We start from the raw sequence: 27,372 nt of genomic DNA, 5'->3' as shown, positions 1-27,372 counted from the left end.
GGGCCGGGGCGGGCCCGCGCTGCGCGCTGATTGGCTGCCGCTAGCCCTCCCCCCGCCTTCCCCCTCCTCGCAGTCGGCGGAGGCTGCGGGTGCCGTTGCCGCCTCGAAGTTTGCCGCCGAGCGGAGTCGGTCGCGTTGCCACAGTCCCGTCCCCCTCCTCGGGCCGTTCCCGGCTCTGTGCCCTCCTACCTCCGCTTCTCCGCGCTCTTCCCCGCGCCGGGTCCGGTCCGCTGTCGGCTGTTTTGCTCCGCGCCTCGGTAGAGCAGTGGTGCGGGGATGGCGGCGCGCGGGCGGCGGCGCTGAGGGGACTTGAGAGGGGGAGTGGGGAGGACGGGGCGCCATGCGGTCCCTGAACATCACCCCGGAGCAGTTCGCGCAGCTCCTGCGGGACAACAACGTGACGCGGGAGCAGTTCATCGCCCTCTACGGGCTGCAGCCGCTGGTGTACATCCCGGAGCTACCGGGACGCACCAAGGTGGCCTTCGTCCTCATCTGCGTGCTCATCTTCGCCCTGGCCCTCTTCGGCAACTGCTTGGTGCTCTACGTGGTGACCCGCAGCAAAGCCATGAGGACTGTCACCAACATCTTCATCTGCTCCCTGGCGCTCAGCGACCTCCTCATCGCCTTCTTCTGTGTCCCCTTCACCATGCTGCAGAACATCTCCTCCAACTGGCTCGGCGGTGGGTGCCGGGGCCGGGGCGGGCAGTCCCGGGCTCTTACGGGCTCAGTGGCGGCTGGAGGGAGGTGGGGAGGAGACGGACGATGAAGCGCAGGGGTGGGGCAGTCTGTGAGGGATCCCCGTTCCCGCCCGCCTGTGAGGGGCCGCCGGCTCCCTCCGATATTCCCGCCCTCCCCCGGCCTGTGAGGGACCCCCCTGTTCCCGCCCTCCCCCGGCCTGTGAGGGACTTCCGGCTCCCACCCTCCCTTCCTCCCTCCCGCCCCGCTGTGAGGGACCCCGAGAGGTGGGGGGTGTCCCCGCGGTGAGCCCCGGGCAGCCTCAGCCGCTGGGGCCGGTCCTCCACTGAGGAGGAGGGGGCCGCTGCCCTCCCTGAGGACTCTCTTGCGGAGCTCTTCATGCTTAAACTCTTCGGTGAAAACTTGAAATCTCTGCTCTCCCTGGTCGCATTCAGGCGACAGAACTGGGTCCTGTCTTCAGGTGTGTAGTTCGGTAACCTCAGCCTGCCCTCAGCTGCTTTTCCTCAGAGTTAAATGGTGGCTACACCACGCCCTCAGGTTGTGTTAAACCTAGTGCACTTTCGTTAAAAGTCGCAGTATGCGTGTGAGAAACTATATACCCTGTGGTGCTGATGAGGTAGTCTTGCAGTACTTTTTTTTTTTTTTTTTTTTTTTCTCTTTAAGTAATGAAATCTGTCTGGCAAGTGAAATATCACTCAATCTTTATTCAGCCTAAGTTCCTCTGACAGCAGACGACTCCGAGTCAGACCTCCTTAACCTTTTGTGAGGAAAAAGGATGCATCCTTGGAGAAGTAGGGAGTGAGACAACATGCAGAATTTATGTTGAAATGATACATTATTTTCAAGATATACTCATATCTTGGGAATTATGTTTTATTACCGTTGATGTGAAGGACCTTTGGGCAAGGCTCCCTGATGCCTAGAAAGAATTATTTTTTTCTTTTTCATGCGTCCTTGTTCCAAAGTTGTAAAGTAACCAAAACCCAAAGGTGAAGTAACACCGCAAATGGTATTTATCTTCCTTTTCTTGGTCTTAAAACAGCGTTTGACAATTATAAGTGGAAAAATAAGAGTGATGGTTTTGCAACAAGTAGCAGACAGCATCTTGTACAGCCACAAATAGAAATATTTTTCAGAATATGAACATCTTTTCTGTTCATATTGAAATAAAGTGACACAGTTATGTTTCAATTTCCAAGGCTTCCTGTGCTTTTAATGTTGGGAGACAGTGAAGGTTACCTTCAGAACATGGATATTTAATACCAGTACATCCCATGGATTAAAATGCAGGATGAGAACTGACAGGTCAGAAGAGACTTGAAAAGCATACAGATACTTAACCCTGTGAGAAATAGGCTTTATTTTTGTCTGAAAAAGAGGAACTTTGTGGGAGGTGATGAATGCAAAGCTCCAGGGGCTACTGATAGTAAGGACAGCCGTTTTATCTTCTTACGAGCTGTCTTTGGGGGAGGTAACCGCTGTTTTAAGACACTACAGGCGTTAAACCCAAAAGCTAATAAGGATGTGTAAATAAAAATTATGAAATAAATTGGTAGCTATACTGCTGTGCCTTCCTTTTGACTATTGTAGTTCCAGTTCTCCTTCCTCAAAGAATACAGCAGAAAGTTACTGGTGGTATCGAGATCTCAAGTAAAGGGGAGAGGACTGAATTTTGAGTAGCTTTCCCTAAAGATAGGAGATGTGATCCTTGACCCTGGTCTGTCAGCTTGACCACACATCTGACCAGAGTCAACTAAAAATTGGATGGGATGAAGCCTCCACCTGAGGTGCATTCCAGCAGATCTGGCACAGGCATGTGGAACAGTATGGGGGAAGTATGTGTTTTTCCATTTACCTTCAGTTACTGAGGATGCTTGACAAAAATCTGTAAGTAGTGAGTGTAAATGTTGCAACAAATACCTTCAGATATTCAGTAGTTGGATACTTTAAAGTACGCTGTTCTGTGGGTTTTACTGTTCTTTTTGTCTACTCTCTTTGCTGTGCTAACGCATCTTCAGTGCAAGTGGATCCATAAATCTCATTGACTTCAATAGTAGCCTTTATGATCCTGGTAAGATAATTAGCTTTAACTAATGCAGTATTGGCAGGACATAATAAGTAACATGATTGATGAGTATTACCCTTCGTTGCTGGGGGTGTGTGAAGTAAAATTCAGGAAAACAAATGAGATGTAAACTGATGGTATCCCAAGAGTATCTGATTCCCAAGGCTTACACTGTGAAGCATGAATGGTGATGACACTTATACTGCAAATCTGAGCCTGCCAGTCTGGGAGGAGTCTTTTCCTTGCTAGCTTTATTGGTTTAATTTTCCTTTTGCCTTTCATTGTGTAGTCTGAAAGCTTATTCTCGTCCACCTTAATGCAACATCTCTGAGTAGTGCAAGCTCCAATTCTGTTAAGAAAAAGGTGATTTGACTATGTAATATACCCCGGCTGGAAAAAGCGGTGCATCCTGAGACACTTGATGCTAGAAATACCTTTGGGTTTCTGAGCATTTAGTCACTTTATATCTTGATTTAGCTGCACTTGCATCATTAAAGCAAGCATCTGTACTAGGTGATGGGAACTGAGACGGGTATATTTTGTACTTGTCTTTGATTTGGAACTGGTTCTTTATATCTATACTTGTATGTGTGTTTGTGTTTCTTACTCTTCCCCTTCAGAAACCCACAGTAGAATGTGAGAGGTGAGGGGAAAACTGCTAACCACTCTAGATTGTAGAGGCAGAACATGCAAACATAAGAACAGCCACAGTTTCAGAGTAGCTGTTATCTTTTAAGATGTTATGGGATGCTATCAGAAAGGACTGGCTACCATTTTGGTCCTTCTAAAGTGAAGGGTGAAACAATTTCATCCCAAAGGGTTCCAGGTGTGCATAGTTTACAGTAGGACTGGTGATGTAAAGTAATTCAAATAGTGCATAGTACAGTGGCTCCTCTAATAGTGTTTGTCAGAATTCTTTAGAAACGGAAGATTTCTCGTGTTCACTGCACTATGCTTATCAGCAGTTAATTCAGGACAGACATAGGAAAAACTGAAGCACTGGCCTCACCTTTTCCACAGTATATTCATTAATACATCTTAGCTTCACCTACGTTTTAGCAACTGCAGTTTCAAGGAACTGAATGTGTGCCTCGCTTTGCCTGGTGATTGTGCAGCATTAATACAGACCTGCTAGCTCTGCATAGGCAGCAACTGGCAGCAGCACCATATTGACCAAAAACGGGTGACTCGGTCTCACTTTTGATTCTCTGATCTCTTAAGAATCTGTATAGCTGTGCGAGGCTGTAATAGTGACAGTATATGATGTGATTTCTCAATTCATACTTTGCAACTAAAATGGCTGTAACTTCTAAGGGAACTTTTAATAAAAAACCTGCAAGCTAATCTCTCTCTAATGTGGAAGGTACTGTGGAAGAAAAAGAAAATTGTGGCTTTGGCATAAATGATCACTGGGACCATATTTATTGGTAAGAGGAGGATAAACTGGGAACTTGAGTAAGGGGTAAATTGATGCATATAGCAAAGGTAGTCTTGGTGCAAACTGAAGCAGTTGAGGATTTGCTCTCCTAAGATCATAGGTAGGAGGCAGCGGTAGCGGTCTCGTCATACTGATGGCAGCTCTGTTAAAAATAAATTTGGGCTTTTGTCTCTGGGCCAATATTTACAGGAGTCGCTTTATTTTCTGACACTGCTTAGTTAGCTGAGTAACAGCAATATCTTTACAGAACTGCCTGGAGCAACTGGAGAATTACTTTTAATGTTGTGTAATATAATAGCCCTGGTAAAAGACACGGGCAAAACATCAGGTGACAGCAGACGTAGCACTATGCTACATCTGTCTTGTGAATTTTGCATCTTACTAGTTAGAATATGTATTCTCAAGACAGATGTCAGAGGGTGGCTTTTTCTGTTATTTAGAGAGCAGTGAGTCATCTGAGGCACTACTTGAACACACAGCAGCATTTGAGATGCCCTCGCGTATCTTGTCTGGCCTCCAGCTGCCACTCAGGAGGGGGGTGACTCTTCTGTATGTTGCTGTCATATCTGGTGCTCCTTGATGGGGCAGTTTCCTCTTCTCTAAAGGCTTGATTGAAAACCAAGTAGCATCTTACACCCAGTTGAGTATTTAGGGTGCTTTCTGTTCTTTACCAAACATCTTGTATCAAGCGTTGTGTTACCTTACTTACAACTTTCCTGTGGGAGAATGCATAAACATTCCTTACTGACAGATTAAAATTAAGTCTTGGCGATGAAAATCACTGGATATTCTTGGATATCTCTAAAAGCTAATTCTGTTCTTCAGTGAGACATTAGAAAACTCACTCTGACTTGCTTCTGGAATGTTCTTTGATACTGAAGTGTTTCCAAATACTCTCAAACTCTGCTGACATGCTCTTGGGGTTAATACTAGACAGTAAAGCTGGACATGAGAGATCAGTTATTTGAATCTCCCATTTTAAATTGGAAAGTTTAAAAAAAGCTTTAAGCTGTCTAGACTTGCTGTAAACCAGATCAGGGACACAAAAGCACTCTTCATTTGCCTCCTGCGGTGTGAGAGGTTATGTCTCAGGGTTGATCAAGCAGGATGATTTTTGTAGTTCTATCTGTAATGGTGAAATCTTGTCTTATCCTTCATTGTCTATGTCCTGCTATTGTGGATTTGGGGGTATTTGCTTATAAGTTGGGGCAGGAATAAAATTCTTAATGAAGATGGTTTGAGAAAGAGGTTAGACAGTGAATGCCTCAGTGAAGGAAATAACAGGCTTAGGGTTTTTTTTTAATATATAATATATTGGCAGGGTGTTTTGCTTAAAAGCATCAAAACAGTGCTGACAAGAAACTTATTCTACTCACATGTTCAGTATAAGGAATTTCTTACTGCAGGTTGTGCGTGTCGTTAATTAGTGTAAATCTTAAACATAATGACTGATGTGAAATATTTGTTGTTGTATTAATTGGACAAAGAAATAAAGCAAGTTTTAGGATGCAGATAGATTGGTTAGTGTTTCATGTGAGGTGGTGGTGATGTCCTTTTCCTTGGTAAAATTACCTGGCAATCTCTGCCTTGCATTGAGTGAACAGAACTGTGTTTGTCACGTCCTGTTTTGTTCCCTGCTAGTGAGTCCCCTTTCTCTCTTCAGAAGACATCTGGATATTTAACCTCTCTCCTTGCAACAATATCCACCTGATCTACTTGTTGTTTGTACCACGATTGCAGACAGTAGTTCATTGCAGTGGTTTTGTGTTCTAGTAGCAGTGCTGCACAGCTATCCTTCATGTTTACATATTTGTTTTCACTCACCGATTGCTGCGTTCTGAAATAAGCTGCTGATCCAAATTTGCCTGAAGACTGTGGTGCCTATTTCAGTGGCTTTGTAAACCCACAGGCAGAAAAGCTGCATGTGAGCCTTGGAGGTAAAGGGGGAAGGAGGGTAGACAGTGTGGAATACCTTGGTGAGCTAGCCCAAGGTGTGCAGTCCATATTTCCAAATTGCAGGATAGAGGGAATGGTGTGGACTCCATCTTGCATCGTTAAATAAACTGTACGCTACTCGAGGTACGTGGTCTAATTCCATGGGCTAATGCCATACCATTTTATCTTAGCTGCTGTAGTTGACAGTAAACAGACTTCAACTACCACAAGTCTACTGTCAAGGTCCACACTCATGCTATTTTTTCTGGGCAGACGTATATATAATGTTCTTTATCCGCTATATAGGTAACACGTGAGAGACTTGTGCATCACAGATGGTAAACTACTAAGGATGCAAAATGCCTGTATACCCAAGAATCGATATAAAACAATGCATTACCCAAATATGAAAGACCCTTTAGGATATCATCTGTATGATGATGACTGGCTTATTTTCTGCCCTGAGGTTACAAAATATAAGAAAACTTACCTTGCTTGCATTGAGTAAGCTGGAGAGAAATGGTTTACAAGCTGTGATACAGATTTTAGTGCAAGGGCTTGGTCAATAATGTTTTAACACAGGAAAGAGCAGTTTAACTTTTATCAGAGAATGGTTTTAGGATTTTGCCTTTGTTGCCCTAATAAAAGAAAAACTGGTCTTTTACATGGGTGATGAAATGGCTAAATCATAGTTACAGGCACGACATCTGATAATGCAGGCATGAAGAATTGTTTAAGAGAATACCATTTATATTTGCAGCCTTCTGAATGTGTTATTGTTGGGGAAAACTAATCATTGCTTCAATAATCTATGCAGTTGTCAACACTGCATAAGGAATACTTTTGGGAACCTCTTAGCTTCTTGAAAAAGAGAAGCAATTTGTTATTTTAATTCCCAGTATTCCTCTGCAAATTATTTTCTTTCCTGATTGGTAATGGTCAGCATTAAATGCTGCAGCGCTGTCTTCACTAACAATCTGTTGGAAGTGTTTGCTGAAAGCCTTCCCTTGTAGAAAGTTAAATATTGTGATACATATTTAAGATATTAGATTATTATTATTATTAAAAATATTCAAAAAAATCACTGTACTGGGGGATGTAAGTGGAAAATGAGCAGGCAAAAAAGGAGATACGTTTTCAGCAAGTCTTTCAAGGAAAAAAAAATATTTTTAAAGAGCCTTTAGGAAGTCTTTGAAAAACACAAATCAGATTCTGATTTAGACATATTAGATGCCTAAAGCTACTTAATAGATTGAAAAAAAACTGAAGCAAAATTCTGTTCTGAAAGATTCAGCATAGCCACAGCAAAAAGAAAAACAAGCCCAAGTGAAATAGAATCTGAGAAATAAAGTTTTCTCAGTGCTTAGTTTTAGCACAGGAAGGCTTCAGTGCTGGGATCATATCAGAATGCTTAATGTACTGGAGCTGTGTTTATCTCTGCATTTGGAAGAATTACATAGGTGTTACCTGTTTTGTGCAGGATAGTATAAAAATGTCCCAGGTGTCTCAAAGACCTGGAATAAGTCTAGCTGTGTGTTTTGCATTGGGAAGCAGAAAGTAGCACCCTTTTTCCCCAAGCTCCATCTGTCTCGAGTTTGGCTCATTTAATGTTCATCAACGACGTCATGTAGCTGGTGTCCACATAAATTTTGGAGTCAGGCTCAAGAATTTAAGCATCAGTTTAAGTGAGGATCCAGCCAGACTTTTGATATGAATCAAACTAAACATTGTTTTCGAGAGTAAGTCAGTGATTGCATTAATCCTGGATTTTTATCATTATGTCCCGGTTCTTTTTTGGGGGGGGGAAGGGATTGCGTTTTGTTCTGGAAGTGGCTTGTTAACTTAAGGATGGGATGCACATAAGCAGGCAATAGCAAAGGAATTTCTGTTTTGAAGTCTCTCTCACTTTTTCATCCTGTACATTGTATTTACCAGGTGATCTATCATTGTGAAGCCTGAGGGGAATTTGGGTCAATTAACAGTAATACACATGAAACAGTCCATGTAGACTGCTTTGTCTTCTGAGACTGCGCGACTAGAACCAGGAGCATAAGGATGTGAGGTTGCTGCGTTGGGTGGGTTTTAGCTGCAAAATCCTGCTGGAACTGTATAGTCAGCCTGCTTTTTTTGCCTGCCTTTTTTTTTTCCCTGCTTTTATTGCACTTCTCTTTGTTTTCAATTATTTAAGGGCCGTAGGGGTTTAAGATAAAGAATTAATAAGAACAGAACAAGATAGTCTGCTTGGAAAAAAGTGAATGATTGACCTTCTCTTAAATTCTTTCACTTGACACTGAAGGTGGCTTTAGTAATTAATAATTTAAATCAGCAGCTAAGAAACACTGGTTTATATAAATCTTAATGTTGTTTGGAATCCGCACTTTATTTTTCTAGAAACAGGTTGTACTTCTCAGTTAATCATGAAAATGTGAAGTCTATGGAATTAGAGATAGTTCTTTCATAAGGTAGGAGACTACTTTTTGATAAGTAAGAGGATATTTTAAATGTATGCACGTATTAAGTTTTTCCCTTAGGGGACTTAATTAATCACTACTTTCTAATGTACTTTATTACATGGTTGTCATTTACTCACTACTGTGAAGTTGTTGGATGGAAGTCGCAGCGTAACTGAAGTGCAGGAGGACGGTATTGTTTTCAGGAGTTACCTGTAGGCAGTGAATGTACTGTCCTGATTGATGTATCAGGCAGATTTTATTTGAAGCAAGTAGATCTTGTCCTTTCTTACCTCATTTTTCTTCATAGGTTTGAAGAAGAGTGTATACTTACCTGCTTCTTAATTCTGTTTCTCACCTATAAAAGACAAGTATCTATAATTGCTTGCTTCCCCACCACAGGCTACTTGGCTCTTCTAATCTGTTTATTACAATTTAGGGTGCTGTTTTCTTGAAAGCTGCTGTAGGTTTATGTTGATGACTGGTCTGTCTTGGGACAACTTTTAAACATTGTTTCTAAAAATCTGTCTTAAACCCTCTTTACTTTTTCAGCATTATTTTTGTGTGTATAGAGCCAGGAAACACTTCACATCTGCTTCCTTCTGCCATTAAAATAAGGTGACTTTTTCCTGAGGCAAATGCTTCCTTTATCCAAATGCTGATTAGCTTAACGACTCCAAAAACACTATAAGGAGTGAGATTTAAATAATGTTGACTAAAACTCAAGTATCTTCAGTGGGCTTTTGTTCTTACTTTGTATGTTGCTCTTTCACTAGTTGTCCTCTTTTGTTATAAATAACAAAATAAAGCCGTTCAATGCCTTTATCATAAAGATAAAAAGCAAATCCATTCTTATTTTCAGATTGGTTGGGAGATAGGGAACTTCATTCTATTCTTAATCCCATGTTGATTTATTATAGGTGAGTGTATCATGACAAGGACGTAGTACCTGATACAAATAACTAAGATATCTAGCAGCCATGTTAGTGAGTGGAAAGAAGACTTGAATAGTACTAGCTGTTAAAGCATATTCTCTCCAAACCGTGTTCTAAACAGCTACATCTTTATCAGCCTGATTAGGCAAAAGGTGTAAACTATTATATTGCTTTAAAGTTTTCTGTTACTCTTTGATAAGTCTGAACACAAAGGTGAAAAATAGCTTGACTTGTTTTTAATGTATCACAGCGTTTCACAAAGCTGTTTTTTGCCTGTCCCAGGTTTATGTTAATTTCACTGTCTAAACTGTGATGTAGTAGCATAATTTGTTTTTTGGTTGTTTTTTTTTTTTTCTCCCGGCAAAACTTAACATGTCTTGCTTATAGTAAAAATAATCTTTTTTCCCTCATTTTTTCCAGAAGGGACTTTCAACTAACAGATGCTGTAGAATGGGGTTGCATCAGTTTCTTTTTGTTGCAGGTGAACTTGCTTTACATAAATGGGTTAAATATTAAGTGAAATGCACATACATTATTGGATCAGGGACTAGACCTCCCTGCCTGTTTTCCTAATAATGAGTACGGAAGTCTGCAAGTATTGTGTTGTTTGTGTGTGTGTGGTGGTGTGTTTTTTTTTCTTGCTGGGAAAATCTGTAAGTATTCTTGTGAGATGGTCCATTTCAGAGCGAGGTTCTGAAGGTGGGATCCTAATGGTAATGGTTGGAGAGCCAGGATTCCAGGCCCCCTTTTCCACACTTCCCTTGTTCAGTGATTACAGTGTTCAAACAGTTTAAGGGAAGGTAGAAGAGATGCATCGACTGTGTTTTGGGAAGGCTTAGATCTAATAAAACCTACCTCTCCTGTTTGGTTGAGTCTCACAAGCAAGGTTGTGTTTATGGGCCAGAATACTGTGTTCAGTTTTGGACCCACAGCATAAAAAATATATTGATAAATTGGTATGAGTTCAGCAGAGGGACACCCAGACATTAGGGGTGGGAGCAGCTGCCATAAATGGGTGGAAAAGCTGAGGGAATGGAGCTTGTTCAGCCTCAAGAAGGGACGGTTTTGGGGCAACCTATAGCAGCATTTTGCAGTGCATACAAGGAGGTTCTTGAGAAGGTGGACCCAGGCTCTTCACAGCAGTGCATGGCTGGAGGATGAGAGGCAAAAGGCTTCAACTGAAACAAGAAGGTCAGACAGGATATAATGAGGAAAATATTTTTCCATGTGAGGTCAATCAAGCAGAGGAGGAGGCTGACCCAGGGAAGGTTGTGCTGTCTTCAGCCTTGGAGATTTTCAAGATCTGAATCCTCTGGGCTGCATGAGGCTGGATGTGGCTTGATTGCTGGTCCTGCTGTGAGCCACGAGGTCAGATTAGAGACCTCCTGAGTTTGTTTCCAACCAACGTGGTTCTCCAGTTCTCTTCTGTGCTTGTCAAGACTGTTTGAGACAACTCTGCGAGGCCATACTGGGAACCTGTAGCCTGGAAGTATTTGAAGGAACAGGACAATGGAATTAACACTTTGGAAATTAGGCAGCTAAATCCCAAAGAATGAAATGATCGTTGGACTTTCATAAAGGACTCCTGAAATCCTTTCAGTAATCTAATTCCAACTCAACAATAAAAAGCTTTCTGTTAGGAAAGAATGCGATTTAGGGCTTGTGGACTTGGAGACAGTGTTTTGAAAAGATCTACTGCAGAGTTAACCTCCATATAGATGTTCTGTTTCAGAATATCCCTGGGATAACCAGCGTGGTCACTCTGAGCTTTTTAGTATTCTGAAATAATAGTTGCAGGAGGTCTTTTTCCTCTTTCTCTACACCGCCCCAACCCAACCGCCACCGTTCTGAAACAGTTACGTTATTTAACAATAAATGATTCTCGTTTTCCGTGTGTACCAAAGCTGATAGTGTCTGTAGTTTGAAAACATAGGTTATATAATTTATAGTGTTAAAAGACTTGGAGGAAGTTTTTAGTGATTATCTAAGCATTTTGGAATGGCAGGTATATATTTATGAGTAAATCGTGAAGCTTTGAAAACTAAGAACAGGCTTCACGTGGAAGACTTTCCCTATTCTGTCAAGTACAATGACCCCTGATATCTCAGGATTGAATCCCATTCAAACACATTAAGGATGGTGGAGCTGGATCTCAAATCTGTTGGTGTCAGATTCCCATTGAAATTGATGACTTTTCATTTGGCCATGACATTTGAAATACTGTATTTCTTTCTTTTTTCCCCCAAACATAACTGTTTCAAACACTCATGCAAACAAGAGTTGATCTCCTTGCTAGACAGTAGCTTAACCTTAAGTTTTGCATTTGAAACACCAGAGTGCCTCATGATTTAAGCAGGCAGGAAGCGTTTGTATAGTGAGTGACAATTTCAGGACAAGCAAAAGAGCCCTGAAACAATACGGTAATATTAGTAGAAGTTGATAGTCAGAGACCCTGGGCTTGGTGGCATTAGAAGCTTCAGGGAGGTTGAAATACTGTTCTATTATTACTATTGATATATAGAGGCTTTTTGAGTAGCCTTTAGCTACTGTCCTTTTGAAAATTTCACATTATTTCTTGGTTATAAGAACGCATGTGGCTGTTTTGCCTTGGCCACAAAGGTTCGTTCCACCAAGGAACCAAAATGTGTGCCATGTGGCTCAGAGCAGGAGTTTCTGTTTCACCCAACTGTGTCAAATGAAAAACATCCTGCTGCTTCACACTTCTGGAAGTGCTATTGGCACTCCTCATTCAGCTCAGTGGGATTAATCTGCAGACATTATGTAGATTCTTCCTTTTACGACCTTATTAACAGTTACTTATGTATAGCTTAGGTGATTGCTTATTCTGCATTTGTCTTCAAAGAGATGAAATAAGGAGTTTCTGCAGCCTTTTCTCCTGGGGGTTCAGCTAAAGGCATTGTGGTAGTCTGTGCTCTGACAGTGTAGTTATTAGGAAGAAAATGAGAAGATGATACCAGTAAATAGCAATGAAAATCTGTGAGTTTCGGAGTTACTACCTGATGAACTCAGGTATTCTGTTTGCTGTTTGAATAGTTGTGCACAAGATGTAAATTCTACCAGACTCATTAATTTGAGTGAAAGTCACTGTCTCATTTTGTTACTTAAGTAGAGTAATAGAGTGATACTTCTTTGCTTCCAAAGAATACCAGGGAATGCTGGGACTTCAGTGAAGGAATAGGTTATTACAGGAAGGCCCCTGTAGTGGAGTATAGTTCAAGGGACTTTTTTCAAACTATAAGAAACAGCATGTGGTGAAAGGTGGTTTGTTTTTTTTTTGGCCGCAGCTCCAGCACTCAAACTTAAGCTCATTTCTTTAGTGAAACAGGAACTTAAATATTTCTTTCATGTACAAATTTTGCTTTTCTTTTTATGTTATTTATATCAGAAGTCACTTCTACCTTAGTCAGCAAAGAAAAAACTTGAAACCCATAGTGGAAGCTTTCCTTTTGATTCAAAGGAGTAGGATTTAGCTGAAGATAATTTTCTCTGCTTTACTCAGGGCAGTAAGCCAGACATTGTGTGCCATAGCCTCTTCTTTGGTTGTGTTCAACATCTGTGAAGAAGATTTGAGCTTGCTTTTTGTCACCTCGCTACAAAAGTTTCAACACACTGGCTGAAGAACTGTAAATTTGATTGAGTGGGTCTGGTGCTTATATATGTAGCACATACTATACTGAGTGTAGTGAGAAACTGATGAGATGCTGAGTTAATAAGATATTGGCCATGTTTTATGAAGGGTTTACTTTGTGTGTACTGCAGCCAAGGAAGAAGGGGGGAATTTTATTGTATAAATTGTAGTTGATGCCATTTGTCAAGATGTCTTGGCTTGGTCTTTCTGACGCCCTGGAAAATACATACTAGATGAGAAATAGACATGCAGCCCAGTGCATCCTCTTTCATGCAGTTCCTATGGACCATGCTAAGATTTCATTCAGGTAGCTTGAAATTGGGCTGCGTGGTATATTTTTGGTCTGTTTTAAGCCAGATCTGTGTGCATGTTCATGGTGCTGCTGGTGTTGGTACTTGGAAGGTACTTGACTTCTATCCTTTGCCCCTTGTCTTCCCCTTCCCTTTTTAGAACGACAGAAAAAGTGATTTTTGAGGTAGCTAGAATTGACAAGACCAGTAGTGAACCTGTTCCTTCTTGTAAGCTACAGTGGCTTTTAGCCTGGCCTAGCAGACAGAATTTTTCCTGTTCCTTGTCCTCTTCATGGAGGGCAGGATTAAGTTTTGATAATTTCCTCTTTGTTTTCTTTCTGTTTTCTATGCTTTTATTCCTTAAGGTGTCTGTAGCATTTTAAAGCTTGACTTACAATCGGATACTTACAATCAGATATTCCTTTGGCTATTTTGAGTTTCTGGAATATATTTGGCTAAAGTATAATTAATGATCAAGTAAGGGAAATAACCCCATCTTGCTGAAATGAATAGCTGATACTGAACTGTAAGAATGGGAGGGAACTGAGAATGTGGGTATAAAAAATTATCGTGGGGTCAGAAATATGGTCAGAAAATGAGTAAATGAGAAGTAGGTTGGGAAAGGCATAAGATTTTTGAGAGAGTGATTTACAGCACAGTTTCTAAGATGGTTGGGACTTGAGGGTGAGTAATGGAGAATGACTAATACGTTAAGAATTGAATATGTGCTTTTGGGAAGCTATAGCAGCAATGAAATCCAAAGATCAGTGCTAGCTGTGCATAAATGCTCACAGTGGGAACCTATGCAATTGTGAAAATTCAGTCAGGAAATTGCATTTAATTTGGTCAGTGTCATTAACATAATGTGTTAATCAGGAAAGAGGGAGACTTGGAGAATGGAAAGATGATGAAGAGGCTGAATTTCTCCTCTTACGCCTCTTGGAGGACTCATCACTTGGCAGAATGATACATTAAGTGCCAAAGTATACAAATAGAGTGGTATTTAAATGAGCAAAAGGAATGTCTTTGCAACAGCAGAAAAGGTAAACTTTTAAACAGGTAACACTAAGACCTTCATAAAGCTGGAGAGTGATCTGCCAAGATAAGATGATAATAAATACCCGTGTGACTTGGCACATTTGAAAACAGATGATGGAAGACTTGGTCAAAAGTGAAACGGGAATAAGTCTCAGATTGATACAGAGCAAGCAAATATGTCCTTAGAGGTCTTGGTTTTGCAGATGTAGTGTGTATGAAAGAAGAATGACTGTTGAAAGCTGCATTTGATGAAGAGCTTAAATAGGTGACATTCTTAGATTTAACAGTTTAGCTGTTAAAATATTACACTGTTATTTTTGCACAATAGTATTTTAGTAACAAAATCTACTATTAATAGCTTTTTCATAAACTGCAACAGTTGCATACCTTACTTTCTGACTATTGCAGGTGCCTTCGCTTGCAAGATGGTACCGTTTGTTCAATCCACTGCTATTGTAACTGAGATTCTTACAATGACCTGCATTGCTGTGGAAAGACACCAGGGAATTGTGCATCCACTAAAAATGAAATGGCAGTACACCAATAAAAGAGCTTTCACGATGCTTGGTAAGATTTTAGGCATCTCCACTAATTGTGTGTATAGAGAAATAATCTTCAGTGTAGATGGCATGACAGAACAAGAGGTACTAGTGACTCGGAGGTAGAGTTAATGATGAGTCTGGTAATGTTTACAAAATAGTTCAAGGATAGTGCCTATATAGATAGTAATTACTAGCCAAAACCCTGACAATAATCTTAGAATCGGAAGTCAAAGATTTACTTAACCAAAACTCTGATAAACCTTTGCCAGTCTTTTCTTTCTTTGCTTTAGCAGCTTAAAAAAAATAAAAAAACTGACACAGCTGTAAATGGTCCTTCCATTGTAATGCAAAGAGACATGTAATTCTGTTCATGCAAATTAATTGTCTTTACACTTAAATACCAACAAATTAAGGTAGTTTGAGAGAAAGAGAACTGGTAACAAAAGAGCATGCTGTTATTGATGTAAATGTTGACTGATGTATACCTCAAATAGAAAACTTTGTTCTTTATTTAAATTGTCTACTTTGCCTGACTTTTAAAGATGAAGCCGTTAAACTGTTCATACCAAATCTTATGCTGCTTGTTGTGCTAAGTGTTAAAAAAATGTATTTGTTTACAGGTATAGTCTGGTTGCTGGCAGTTATTGTTGGGTCACCTATGTGGCATGTGCAACGGCTTGAGGTATGTTAGGTGAAATGGGAATTTGCGTTTTAGTATTTATCTATTCAGTCTTTGCTGGATCTTTTTGTACTCTTAGCAATGAAATTGAATAAACTAAGAAATGAGAGTGGGATAAAAGAAGTGGAGCTTTTGTTCTGTGTGCCAGCATGAGAAAGGCTAAGGATTAGGACTTGCGTGCACTGGAAGAAGGACTACCAGCAGGGACTAGTCATGTCTACCCTCCCCAATTGTGTCAAACAGCAGTAATTACAACTACCACTGTGGCTTCTTTTTGATTTATAGGTGCGGTGGCACACAGCAGTGTAGGTCTTAGATTACTGTTGCAGGATGACATAGCGTCGCCTGAGATTTGGAAGAACTGTGCCTAGTTTAAAATGTAATTAGCTGCCCATTATAGTTTAAGGAGTTACCGTACACTTTTGGAGGAAAAAAAGGCTTATCAGAATCTGCTGTTTGTGAGTCTGAACGTTAACAAATTTTATTATTTTTTTTTTTAAAGTGACTAATATGTGAGGTTTCTATACACACATCTTTACTTGCAAAATACATAGCCAAGGTCTCCTTTGAAAACCCTAATTAAAAATAAATTGAGGAGGAGTGCAAATCGGGGCATCTCCTGACCTCTCTTTGTCAACTTGGAACAACCCAACACTTGATGTGTAAGAGCGCTTGGAAGAATTTTGTCACTTTGAAAAGCCTCTCTGTTGAATTTTGGTGGTTGTATTAAGAGCAAGGAATATTTGAATGTGCGTGGTTTTTACACTTGGGGTAAACACTGTAGTGACTCATCTCCTTTACACTTGTTTCAGGTTAAATATGACTTTCTATATGAAAAAATGTATGTTTGTTGCTTGGAAGAATGGGCCAGTCCGATTTATCAGAAGATATATACGACCTTTATTCTTGTTATACTCTTCCTTCTTCCACTGATGTTGATGCTTTTTTTGTACACTAAAATTGGCTATGAACTCTGGATTAAGAAGCGAGTGGGAGATGCTTCCGTTCTTCAAACCATTCATGGGAGTGAAATGTCTAAAATATCAAGGTTTGTAAAGTAAAATACAGTTGGAACTTTGACTTCTAGAAAGTTGTGGTTTGTTTTTTGTTTTTTTTTTTTTTTTTTTCCCCCTCCGACAGTACTTGAAAAACCAGTGCAAAAATAAATCTGTCTTTCCTTATCTGTTGGGAAGTCTGCAAACACAGACCGGATTTTTAAAGCTAGCTAGTTATTTGACACTTAGATACCCAATTTAAGGCAACTTAAATAGGTTGTATTCTTCAAAGTATAGTGTAGCCACACCTTAGAAGTCAATCTCTTTCAATAAATCTCATATTATACATTGTCAAATGCTTTTTTTTTTTAAACATGTAGGCCATGAGTTAGAAGATGAGCTGGAGAAAATGCTACTATGTCATTTCTGTATGTTCTATGGAAAGATCTTTATATAATTATAAGACTGTGAACACTGCTTAACTATTATAAGTTAAATTGGCATATGGGAAAAAAATCAGAATTCACTTTAAAACTACTTTGGTACAGTTTAACTTGATACAGCTTCCAAAGAGTTTTGAGTGTTCTCAGATGTGTTCGTGTGAGACTATCCAGCTGGTAATGCTTTATCTGAATAGTTATGACAATCAATTATCAACTTTGCTATTTAGCACTAAATATGGGCTGACCTTACTATTGCTGTGTTTTGTTTCATTTGGCGAATTGGTCTGTTGCCTGATGTGCTAGAAACCTCTAACAGTTCTGGTCATTGAGGAGAGTATCACCTTAAGTATCAACTGTAAGGAGAATACAGATGAGCGGCTTAAAGATAAATGATTCCTTAGATATTTGTCTAACGAAGTGCCTAAGGAAGTAGACCCTTGTAAGTCAAAACTGAAAGAGGGTGAAATCTGACAGGAGTTAAGGTGACCTGTAATCTTCAGGCCTACTCCTCAGTTTATTTTCACACAGTGGGTAGAAAATACTGTTAACTGCTACCAGTGAAGAGCTACTTCTTTAGCTCAAGCGAGAAATCCATCTTGGGATCTATAAATGTAGTTATATGAATTATATATCGGTTTGGGGATGACAATAAATTCAATGTATACCTTGAGTTTGTGAGATACTACAGTGGAGGTAGGGATTGTGTTTCTTAGTCTCATTCTAGCACTTCACCTACTAGCAAAGGTTGAGGTTGCGGGTGTAGTTTCATTTACTGTCAAATTCTCTGTGTAATCAGGTGCTGCAGGTGTGGTCCGTGCTCCCAGATCTAGGAAGGGAGCTATTAATGGAATTTTATGTGGGTTTTTTCCCTCCCATCTCTTACTATTGAAATTGCATCTGCTTGAATAGAGTGAAAATGCTTTGCAAGATATGCTAATGTCATTGCTAGCTGCAAAGTGCATCGCTTTCCCAAAAGAGAGAAATAAAAGGTGTTAATTGATGTACTATATTTATATGATGCTGCATTTTTTGTTTCAAAGGGAATTGCGTACTTCTGAGTATTCTCCCAGGCTTTATTTGCATCTGCAACCATCAGAATACATTTACAGATCTAACTTGAAGAGACACATCTAACTACCGGTCAATTCTTAGTGATTCAGTATGGAATGTCTTGATGCAATTTCAGGAAGAAGAAGCGAGCAATTGTTATGATGGTGACAGTGGTGTTTCTCTTTGCAGTCTGTTGGGCCCCTTTCCACGTGATTCACATGATGATAGAATACAGTGAGTATCTGCTATGTGTTATACAATAAAGCATCTCTTAGGGTTTTTTTTTGATAATAGAACTACAGGTTGTGAAAAGGTAGTGCTGCGGCAGCATTCAGCTATAGAATACCTTCTGCTAGTGAAGGTTAATGTGCTTATAAATCCTGGATCACTGTCTTGCAGTAGAGATACATAGCCAACAAATGAATTACTCTGAAGTCTACAAATGATAGATCTGCAGTGCTCACTGGCAAATGAGTATGTTTCAAAAACCTCTTATCAGATGGGGTGTTTGGGAGCTACCTTATACCTGTGATATACTTGTGTGGCAGCCCGATCTCTTCTTCACTACTGTGTGAATAATAATAATAAGAAAAAATCATTGTGTTGTGCTGTAGACCCTACTGAACTTTGTTGCAGGGTGATGGGAGGGAATCCGAATTCTCTACCAGCTCTTTTAGAATGTAAGCTCTTTAGAAAGGAGATTATCACTGCTTCTCAGTTTGTACAGCACATAACCCAGTCCTGAAAAGGAGTTTTGCTAGGCCTTACAAGACTCAAGAAAAATCAAGACTTTACCATTAGGATAGTGAACATATATCTGTAGATTATTTTTTTTTTTTTTTTTTTCTTTCTATGTTTGTTCTGCTACCCTCATTTGTTGTAGGGTCAAAACTACCTGGCTGGAAGGTAAAAGTTATTTCCAAGTATGAAACTTCTTGAACAAGTAACTTTTGAATTCAAATTTAATTCTAATTTAATGTGTAATGACTTCTATTTGCATCCACTTAAGTTGACATACTGCTTTGAGTTAAACTGCTGTGAAATATTTATCCCTCCACTTGCCATGGTTTTAACAAGGTAGACATATTGGAAATATAAATACTGGACATCATAGTGATAATACCCAATTAATCCAGTTGAACTTTTTCAGTTTTCTGGACTGGACACTAGTTTGGAAATGCCCTCAATAGTTGATATCTTTGCTTTTTGCTATTTGCCCTGTTACCTGGGGTCTTGCACTGTTCATCTCCCACGTCTGGCATAGGTACTGGGATAGCGCATGGGACTATGCAGGAGGCTATGCGTAGAAACAAGAAGTTTTCAGTAGTAGTGTACCCTAGTACTTTGGCAAGTACCCTACTTGCCAAAAGCAGTTTCTTTGTCTTGTATCACAAATAAGGTTGTAGCAGATAAATCAGTAGTCCTGCAGCCAGTAATCTGAACGAAATGATGTTTATGCCTGGGGAGAAAGTGCGGAAGATGTAACTATTAAAACTGTCTGGGTTGTCCTGTCCCATGTTAAGGTTTCCCATAACACTCCATGGACTGTTTGCTCTCTTTTCCTTGCTACTTTCAGGAATTATTTCAGGTGCTACAAGGCCTTTATTTTACTTGCCATGTAAACCTTTGTAGTGCTTAGCAAAAGTTAGGAATTCAAGGAATTCAGTCCTTTGTGATCTCAATGATTGAAGAGTGTGAGAAGTGACAAAGAAGATGCATTTTTACTCCCATGAGCTAGCTGTCCTCTGTCAGCACAGAGGAAGAAGCCATGACGAGGCAGGGATTGGTGTTAAAATACTTACACATTTGATATAGGCATGAAACTCAGAGCCAGAAGAACTTGAACAAACAAGGCCTATACCTTGCAGACTGGAAGCTTTCTGTTGTTTGACTGTTGGGCAAGTTTTTTGGCTCATAAATTGGCTCTTTTGAATGATTCTGTCCTTACTTACATATACACAAAGCAGGGCTAGGTGGTAGATCTTGATCTTGGTCTTTTCTTGTTGATGGAAACCTTATTGCTAATATTAAGAACCTCGAGTGTGGTCTTTTGCTGATTTTAAACAAAAGCTTTTAATGCCAGACTGTGTATAAATAGGCTAAGTAGTAGGCGTTTATACCATTCTGTGCTTACAGCATATTTCTTTTTTCCTTTCCAGGTAATTTTGAAAAGGCGTATGATGATGTGACAGTCAAAATGACCTTTGCAATTGTCCAGATTATAGGATTCTTCAATTCTATTTGCAACCCTATTGTGTATGCTTTCATGAATGAAAACTTCAAGAAAAATTTTTTGTCTACCATCTGCTTCTGCATTGTCAAAGAAAATGCATCACCAACCAGGCAACTTGGGAACTCGGGGATTACTATGAGGCGGCAAAAGGCAAGTGTTTCTCAAAGAGATCCCATTGACTCAGATGAAGCCAGGAGGGAGGCGTTCAGTGATGGCAACATTGAAGTCAAGTTCTGCGATCAGCCATCTTCAAAAAGGAATTTGAAAAGGCACCTTGCCTTATTCAGCTCTGAGCTTACTGTACATTCTGCGTTAGGAAATGGACAGTAGCATCACAAATGTTTTGAGAATGGAAACAACATTGTCTTTATATGATAACCTTGAATAAGCCATTAAAATAGTTTTCTACTTTGCATGCCAAAATGAGGGGAAAATATTGTGTGTATTATTATGTTGGGATAATGGTTGAGAAAATGTAATATATTTTATAAGGATGATAAGTAGGACTTTAGAAAACAATATTACTGTATGATTTCCAGGAGAAAAAACAACACTGTTTTTCCTTCCTAAGCTAATTTAGAGTTTGTTTGCCCTCTGCCTTAGGTAAACCAAACGACTAGCGCTTGTTCTGTTTATTCTGTGTCTGGATGCTGGCATACTGTTGGACCATACACAGCTGAATGCCAGAAGACTGGAACTATGGAGATAGTGCACACTTTTTAGACAACTTGGAAATCTGACATGAGTCTTAACAGTGTAAGATCTGCTCTCTGCAGCTCTGAGGACACAGGGGCTTCAGATCTGAGTTCAGGAAAAATGCAGACTGAGATGCAATTCTAGTTTGGAAAAAAAAGTATATGAAAGACCCAGCCAAATTTGACTCTGAAGACACTTAAGATTTAAACATTGCATGCATGTTCAGATTTTGTTAACAGGAAGCATATTAGAAATTAACATTGCATGCATAATTAATGTGATGCTTTTACAGATTAATTCTTGGTTACAAATTTAAATGCCAGTGTACTGCTTTGTGAACTGCATTGTTCTGCTGAAAATGTAGAAGTTGAAAAAGTGCTGCACAAGACCATGCAGGTACTGGAGGTGTGGTCTATAGAGTAAGCACTGAGTTTAACTTAAGTCATGCTTGGATATGTGGCTTATGAGTTAAGTGTGGTGTTGTCATTTTCTGGAGGGATATAAGGGCCAGATCTGGAGCCTGTTGGGACTCTGCAGAAGACTTTCAATTGAGTATCACAGTTGTTTGACCAGACGCTTCTCTGAAGACATGCAGAAACTTTTCTGTCTCTTCATCATCTTCAAAGTGGATTAATTAATGTCTAAGGACAGGGCCAGTGTACTGTTTGGGTTTTTTTAGGCTTCACAGTAAATTATGGGGTTGAAATCCATATAAATTCTAAACATTTTTTCACTCAGTGGGTCAAACTGAAAAGGTTTAAAAGGATGCTTACAAGCGTGGGACTGGGTGAAAAGTGAGATCTCGAATGGTACACTGTGATCTGATCCCATAAATGAAGCTTTGAAATACGTAATTTGCAACACCAGCTGAGGTTAGGTTGCATCCTTTAATAGCCTGTGAAATGTTGGTGCTCTCTTCTGTCATCCTTTGCTTCACCTAAGGGACCCTGGTGCTCCGTTGGCAGTATATTTTAAGATTCTTTTACATTGCTGCTTTACACTTTTTTGTAAATGAGAACTTAGTCTAAATTGTCTTTGTATGAATTGGAAGTAATCTGATCCTTCTGTAATGTTTACGGATTTCCTTTGGATAAGGCATTCTGATGCTGGTTTGTGACATACTCTATATTTACATATATATTATTTATACTGTATGTGATATACTCCCATGCAATGACAGGGGAAGATTCCTGACTTGTCCCTACAGCCAGGAATTAAGAACACTCCTTTTTACACAAGCCTATGTGTTAGATAAAATAACAATTTTGGATAGCTGTGGCTGTGTAAAAAAACAACATGAGTGAGGTCAGCTGCTTTAGACAGTCATGCAGACATGGCCCTGTGCATTACCTTTGAATAATGCTGTAAGCAACAGCAACAATTTTTGCCTGCAATTACAACTGCAACTTCCTTTGAAGACCATTTCTGTCTTAGCTTGTCTTTCATCTTTGTAGACAGGGGTCTTTTACTAAAAGTTTTCTGCCCTGGAGAATAGGGGCTAACAGTTGTTTGTTATCATAGTTTTCCTCAGTTGGTGTAAAGTTTATCTGGCTGATGATGAGAACTATGTGTTTTGACAGATTCTGTAACCGAAAAACAATTTATTTTAAGCTTTTAATTTATTTGCACTGCTAATTTCGATGACAGATTTTAACAAATATTTAACAAAAACTTCCAAGTATTTGATGGTTTTGTTTCATCTTATTGGTTTCTACTATTGTCTCATAAAATGTTCTGTCAACAAGTAACTGCTGTAATATTGTGTTAAATTTTTTGTTAAAATTTGGTTTTGGCATTGCTGGTGCTGTTTTGCACTGGGACCATCCGCTATATACTTCATTCTTTGAGTCTGTGTTTGTTTAAAGATTCAAATAAGCTTATATGTTTTTAGTGATTAAATTCCAGTTCTGTTACAAGTACCAACTGTTCCTGTAATCCTGAGAGATGTGATTTAAAGGATTTTACAGAATAAGGTGAGAGGAGGGGAAAAAACTTCCAGTCTCTTGGTAGGAGAGAAGTGGTAAATGTTTCAGCACAGATATATGTGGCTACAGTTAGATTAAATATAAACCAAACTACTAAAGACAGTTCTCGTACTGTCCTTAATAGTAACTATATTATTTGTGCATTTTTGACACAATAGTTTTCTCAGGGACAGCTAATCTTATGAGAAGTCCTAGCTGCAGGCAATAGAAAACCTTTTATTGACTTAAGCAGAACCGAGATTTTACCCTTGTTTTTTGTAATCTGTCAGAGATTCAGCTTTGATTTAACTAACAAAACAAATTGTTGTATTGAATTGAGTCCATTGTCAGTCCAGGCTAGCAGTCTGTTTCTTGCAATGGCTCCAATCATGTGTTTCTGAGTGTATGGCTGCAACTGAGTACTTCAAATCGGTGAAAGCAAGCACTGCTGTGGAAAGAACAGCCCTGCTGTACTCCCAGTTTGCCAGCTTATTCCCATCTTATATTAACAGAATTGCATGGTGAATCTGATCAGAAAAACTTCTGGCTAGTGATTTTACATATATGAGAACAGAAAAGATAACCACACTCATTTCCCTAAACTGAGAGGATTTCTCAAAACTGCTGTGTTCTTTGAAGAAAAATGCTTCCTCAAAAAATTTTCTTTCTTAGTTACAAATCACTTATAATTTCTTTGGCTTTGATCAAATTAAAGAGAAATTTATTCTGTTCTCAGCTGTAAGGGGCTAAGCCTTAAAGTTATGATGAGATGATGCCAGGAACTGGCATGTGGATGAAGCCAGGAGCCTGAAAGGACATATTCAACTGAACAGAGACTCTGGAAATTTTAATGGACCAGGAAAGTGTCAGATCTGTGGTCTTGTTCAACTGAAATCAGAGAGTATAAACAAGGAAAACAGTGAGTAGAAGGGAGTGAATCCTCTTGGAAGCTGTCTGTAACAGTGCATCTGCTACAGAATTCCCATTATTGGGGGAGGCGGGGGGGGGGCGAAGGATAAATATTAAGTGAGATTTCTTCCTGACAGAATTCTTTTATTATTTTGTGGGGGGGATTAGTTTCAGAGGACATCAGATTGATTAATTTGTGGGTATGTTTTAAGCTTTAGAAATAGGTACCAGGCTGTAATACTTTCTGATGAATAGACAGGGAACTATGCTTTTATTGAGGCAACTTGATGCTGTTATGGTCTAACACAATACTGTGCCCAGAACGTCCTCAGCCAAATTCTCAATAAATCCAAGCTCTAAAGAAGATCAGTTAGCTGTTGAAGACCTTAAGTTATGGTTTGCATTTTGAGGAGTACTGCCTAGTCTTTGTAAAACAGATTTATGTAAAAATGTTTGTAGATCAGCTGTAAATCTGCAAGTTGATGGCTCTCAGTCAAGAAGAAAAAAACCTGTCTCTTGCTAAAGATAGTTTGGTCTGGTAGAATACCCATGAGAAATGATCTGTTTAGAGGGAATGGTAGCGGTGGTAAGGATTTAGAAGGGAACATGCCCTAAATGTACGGGAGATGTTGGAGGGAAAGGTGGGCAGCTGCTTGAAGGCTGATGACATGAGCAAAGCAGAGATGGGCTGTTGAAAAGGACATGTGAGTAGGTGTAAACCCTTGTCCAGGGTTCAGCTGTCCAAGGCTCTGTTATGAAGCACAGATGCAAGTCCTTAGCTTAGCTTTGCTGAAAAAATTGTTGAGCTGAGAGTACGTGTAGTAAAACCATGTAACAAAACTTTTTTTTTTTTTCCTAAGATAGTAATGGCAATTCATGGAGATGAGAAAAGTTCAAATTGAAGCATGAGGGGAAAGATTTTTTGGAGAGTTAGAGATAGCAATTAAAAAATATTGAATATCAGCCTGTTCCAAGGAATAATGGGAGTCATGCTTGCCTCCCACACAATCATGTCTCATAATTGCAAAGCCAGCAGAGATGTGTGATGTGCCTACATCAAGTGAGTAAGTATATAAATTCTCAGCGTGGCAATGTGTTAGTCCTGTCTATATGCTGACTATGTGAATATCTAATATGTAATGGTTGTATTATGCTGTTTGCAGATTCTTTGAGTGTGGTAGAAGTTATTAAAACAAGTGATCCAGTAGAGGGGAAGGAACACCTGAAAGATGAGAGAAATACACAGTATTGAAGATGAGGACTAAATTATTATTGCCCAGAAAAAAAAAAACAGTAAGTAGATGAAAAGATTTAGTAGAGCTGGTGGCTTAGAGAGGGTGGGATAGGAAGGCAATCATGGCAAGCTATATTTTTATATAGATTAGGGAAGATCTACGTATTAAAAAAGTTGGGGAAACTTAGAAACTACTTAGAGAGCAGTTTTGGAAGGGGAAGCATCTAAATGCACAGGGCAAAAGGCTAGGAAGAGTGAAAGCTGCCCTTTTGGTGCTGCTCTGAGTGGCAGTGGTGGAGTGGAGCAGGAGCTCCTCCGGGGCAAGGAGGAGACAGAGCGTGGGGAACACTGTTCAACTGTGTCAAACTTACGTGGTGAGAACAGGAAGAGGTTTTCCTGAAAAAGCAGAAAGAGGAGAATTAGAATCATTTCTCTCTGCATCCTGACTAGCAGATTATATCTCATGTTTGTTTTAAGGTTTTCAAAGCCACAGGTTTTCAAAGCAGGTTCTCCTTTATGTTGTAGATGAATACTGATTAACAGCAGCGTTCTAAAGCTTCTATCTTAGAAACAGAGATTTAATGTAGAAGTACAACAGGCAGTTAGATTGCATATGTTACTTCAGAGACATTCATGCAACAATTTCTTTTATTTCTGTCTCTGCTGAAAGTGCCGCTTTGACACCTCAAAACTGGCTTCCGGGAGCCTTATTGGAAAATCAAGCCATTGTTAGCTTCTTCTGTTGAAGCTCCAGTGAAGTTGGTGGATTATGTGAAGCTATTTTAAAAATCTCTCGTGATTTGAGATGAGAAAGAATCCATGCTATTAATATATAGTTAATGATTTATTGCAAGTGGCTTTAGTTCCTCAAAACTGTCAAGATGTGAAGTCCTGTTCAAATATGCAGATTTTCTCTGATCCTCTAACAGGTTCTGGTTTCAATCACTATCTCAAATGCTGCTATTAGGATGTGACGTTATCTTTACCAGCTTCTGATTACTGCTGCTTGTGTGGGTATTGTTTTATGTTCTGGGATTTCTGGGTCTTGCCAAAAGTGGCAATTTTTGTCTTATTGTCTGTAAGCAGCTGCAGTAGTTAGAGCTGCCTCGTCCAGATTTCATTTTATAGAGGCATGGATATGTCTGTTTTAAAAAATGGTGCTTAAAAAAATCACACTGGAGTAAATTAGTGTTTAAGGCACTCCTTGACCTGATGCAACTCTAGGTGAAGCTTGGTGCGTTTCCTCAGATTGAGCAGAACTAATGGTAAATAGGTGCTTACCACGGATTCAGCAACTGATCTGTAACCCTGTAATAGCAACATCTATATTCATAAAAGGCTTCTAGAAATTTAATAGAGATACAAACAAACTTTTAGAAATTTCATCTGTGCCTCATAGGGTGCTTAAAGCTCAAACCAAGACTTGAAAGATGCTGCCTGAAAATGTTACTTGAATTTTGTTGACAGATCAGTCTCCTGCGGAATGCAAAGCTTTCTATGAAAAGCTCTTATTTCCTTATGTTTTCAATTTTTCTTCTCAAAGCAGAAACTTCTGCTTATTTTGCATTCTTTGGAAAAATAATCTTAAAACATTTGCTCCAGACGTCATCCATTTATGTCACTTGCTGGTGGAAAATGGGAAAACCCCAGCTTGAAATGTTCCCACTTAAAAAAAAAAAAGGTATTAAGGTATTTTGAACCGTATCAACAGAAACCACTTTGGAACTTTAGTAATGTATACAAGTATTTGTGTGGGTTTTTTTGAAGCAGCCCTTCGTAGCTGGACAGCAGAAGCACTGTGTGTGTGTGTGTGTGTGTGTGTGTGTGTGTGTGTGTGTTGGGAGTGAAGGGGAGACTTGGAGAGATACCCAGCAACACTTTAATTCTTTGTTTTTCTCTAGTCTGCTCTCATTTGCAAAGGTGCTCAGATTCAAATAAGAATGTAAAAACTCCTGGTGCCACTATAAGTGCTTTCCCTCTTTCAAAAAGAAGAAATCATTCGTCTGCCTCTATGTTGTTTCAATCCTCATGTACTCATCCTGTGTGATTGCTGATCTATAGAGTTATCACTTTCAGGCTTCAATTCCATGCCAGCGCGGTGTCAGTCCATTCATTTCTTCTATTGTTAACA

The 27,372-nt window shown here is 39.6% G+C and overlaps 1 protein-coding gene across 1 annotated transcript; it reads left to right on the top strand.

Annotated features, from left to right (window-relative positions):
- Window positions 1–340: 340 nt before the first annotated feature.
- QRFPR (pyroglutamylated RFamide peptide receptor) lies at window positions 341–20,768 on the top strand (the record flags this gene model as incomplete). Its single annotated transcript, XM_082482615.1, has 6 exons — window positions 341–680; window positions 14,905–15,063; window positions 15,659–15,720; window positions 16,530–16,765; window positions 18,342–18,439; window positions 20,365–20,768. 6 exons carry the CDS (start codon window positions 341–343, stop codon window positions 20,766–20,768), a joined length of 1,299 nt encoding a protein of 432 aa, XP_082338741.1.
- Window positions 20,769–27,372: the final 6,604 nt, after the last annotated feature.

The sequence above is a fragment of the Vanellus vanellus genome (genome assembly GCF_965231255.1).
Source record: "Vanellus vanellus genome assembly, chromosome: 4".
Lineage (NCBI taxonomy): Eukaryota > Metazoa > Chordata > Aves > Charadriiformes > Charadriidae > Vanellus > Vanellus vanellus.
Note: the sequence above shows the minus strand (reverse complement) of the source record. Positions and strands in the feature narration are given on the sequence as shown.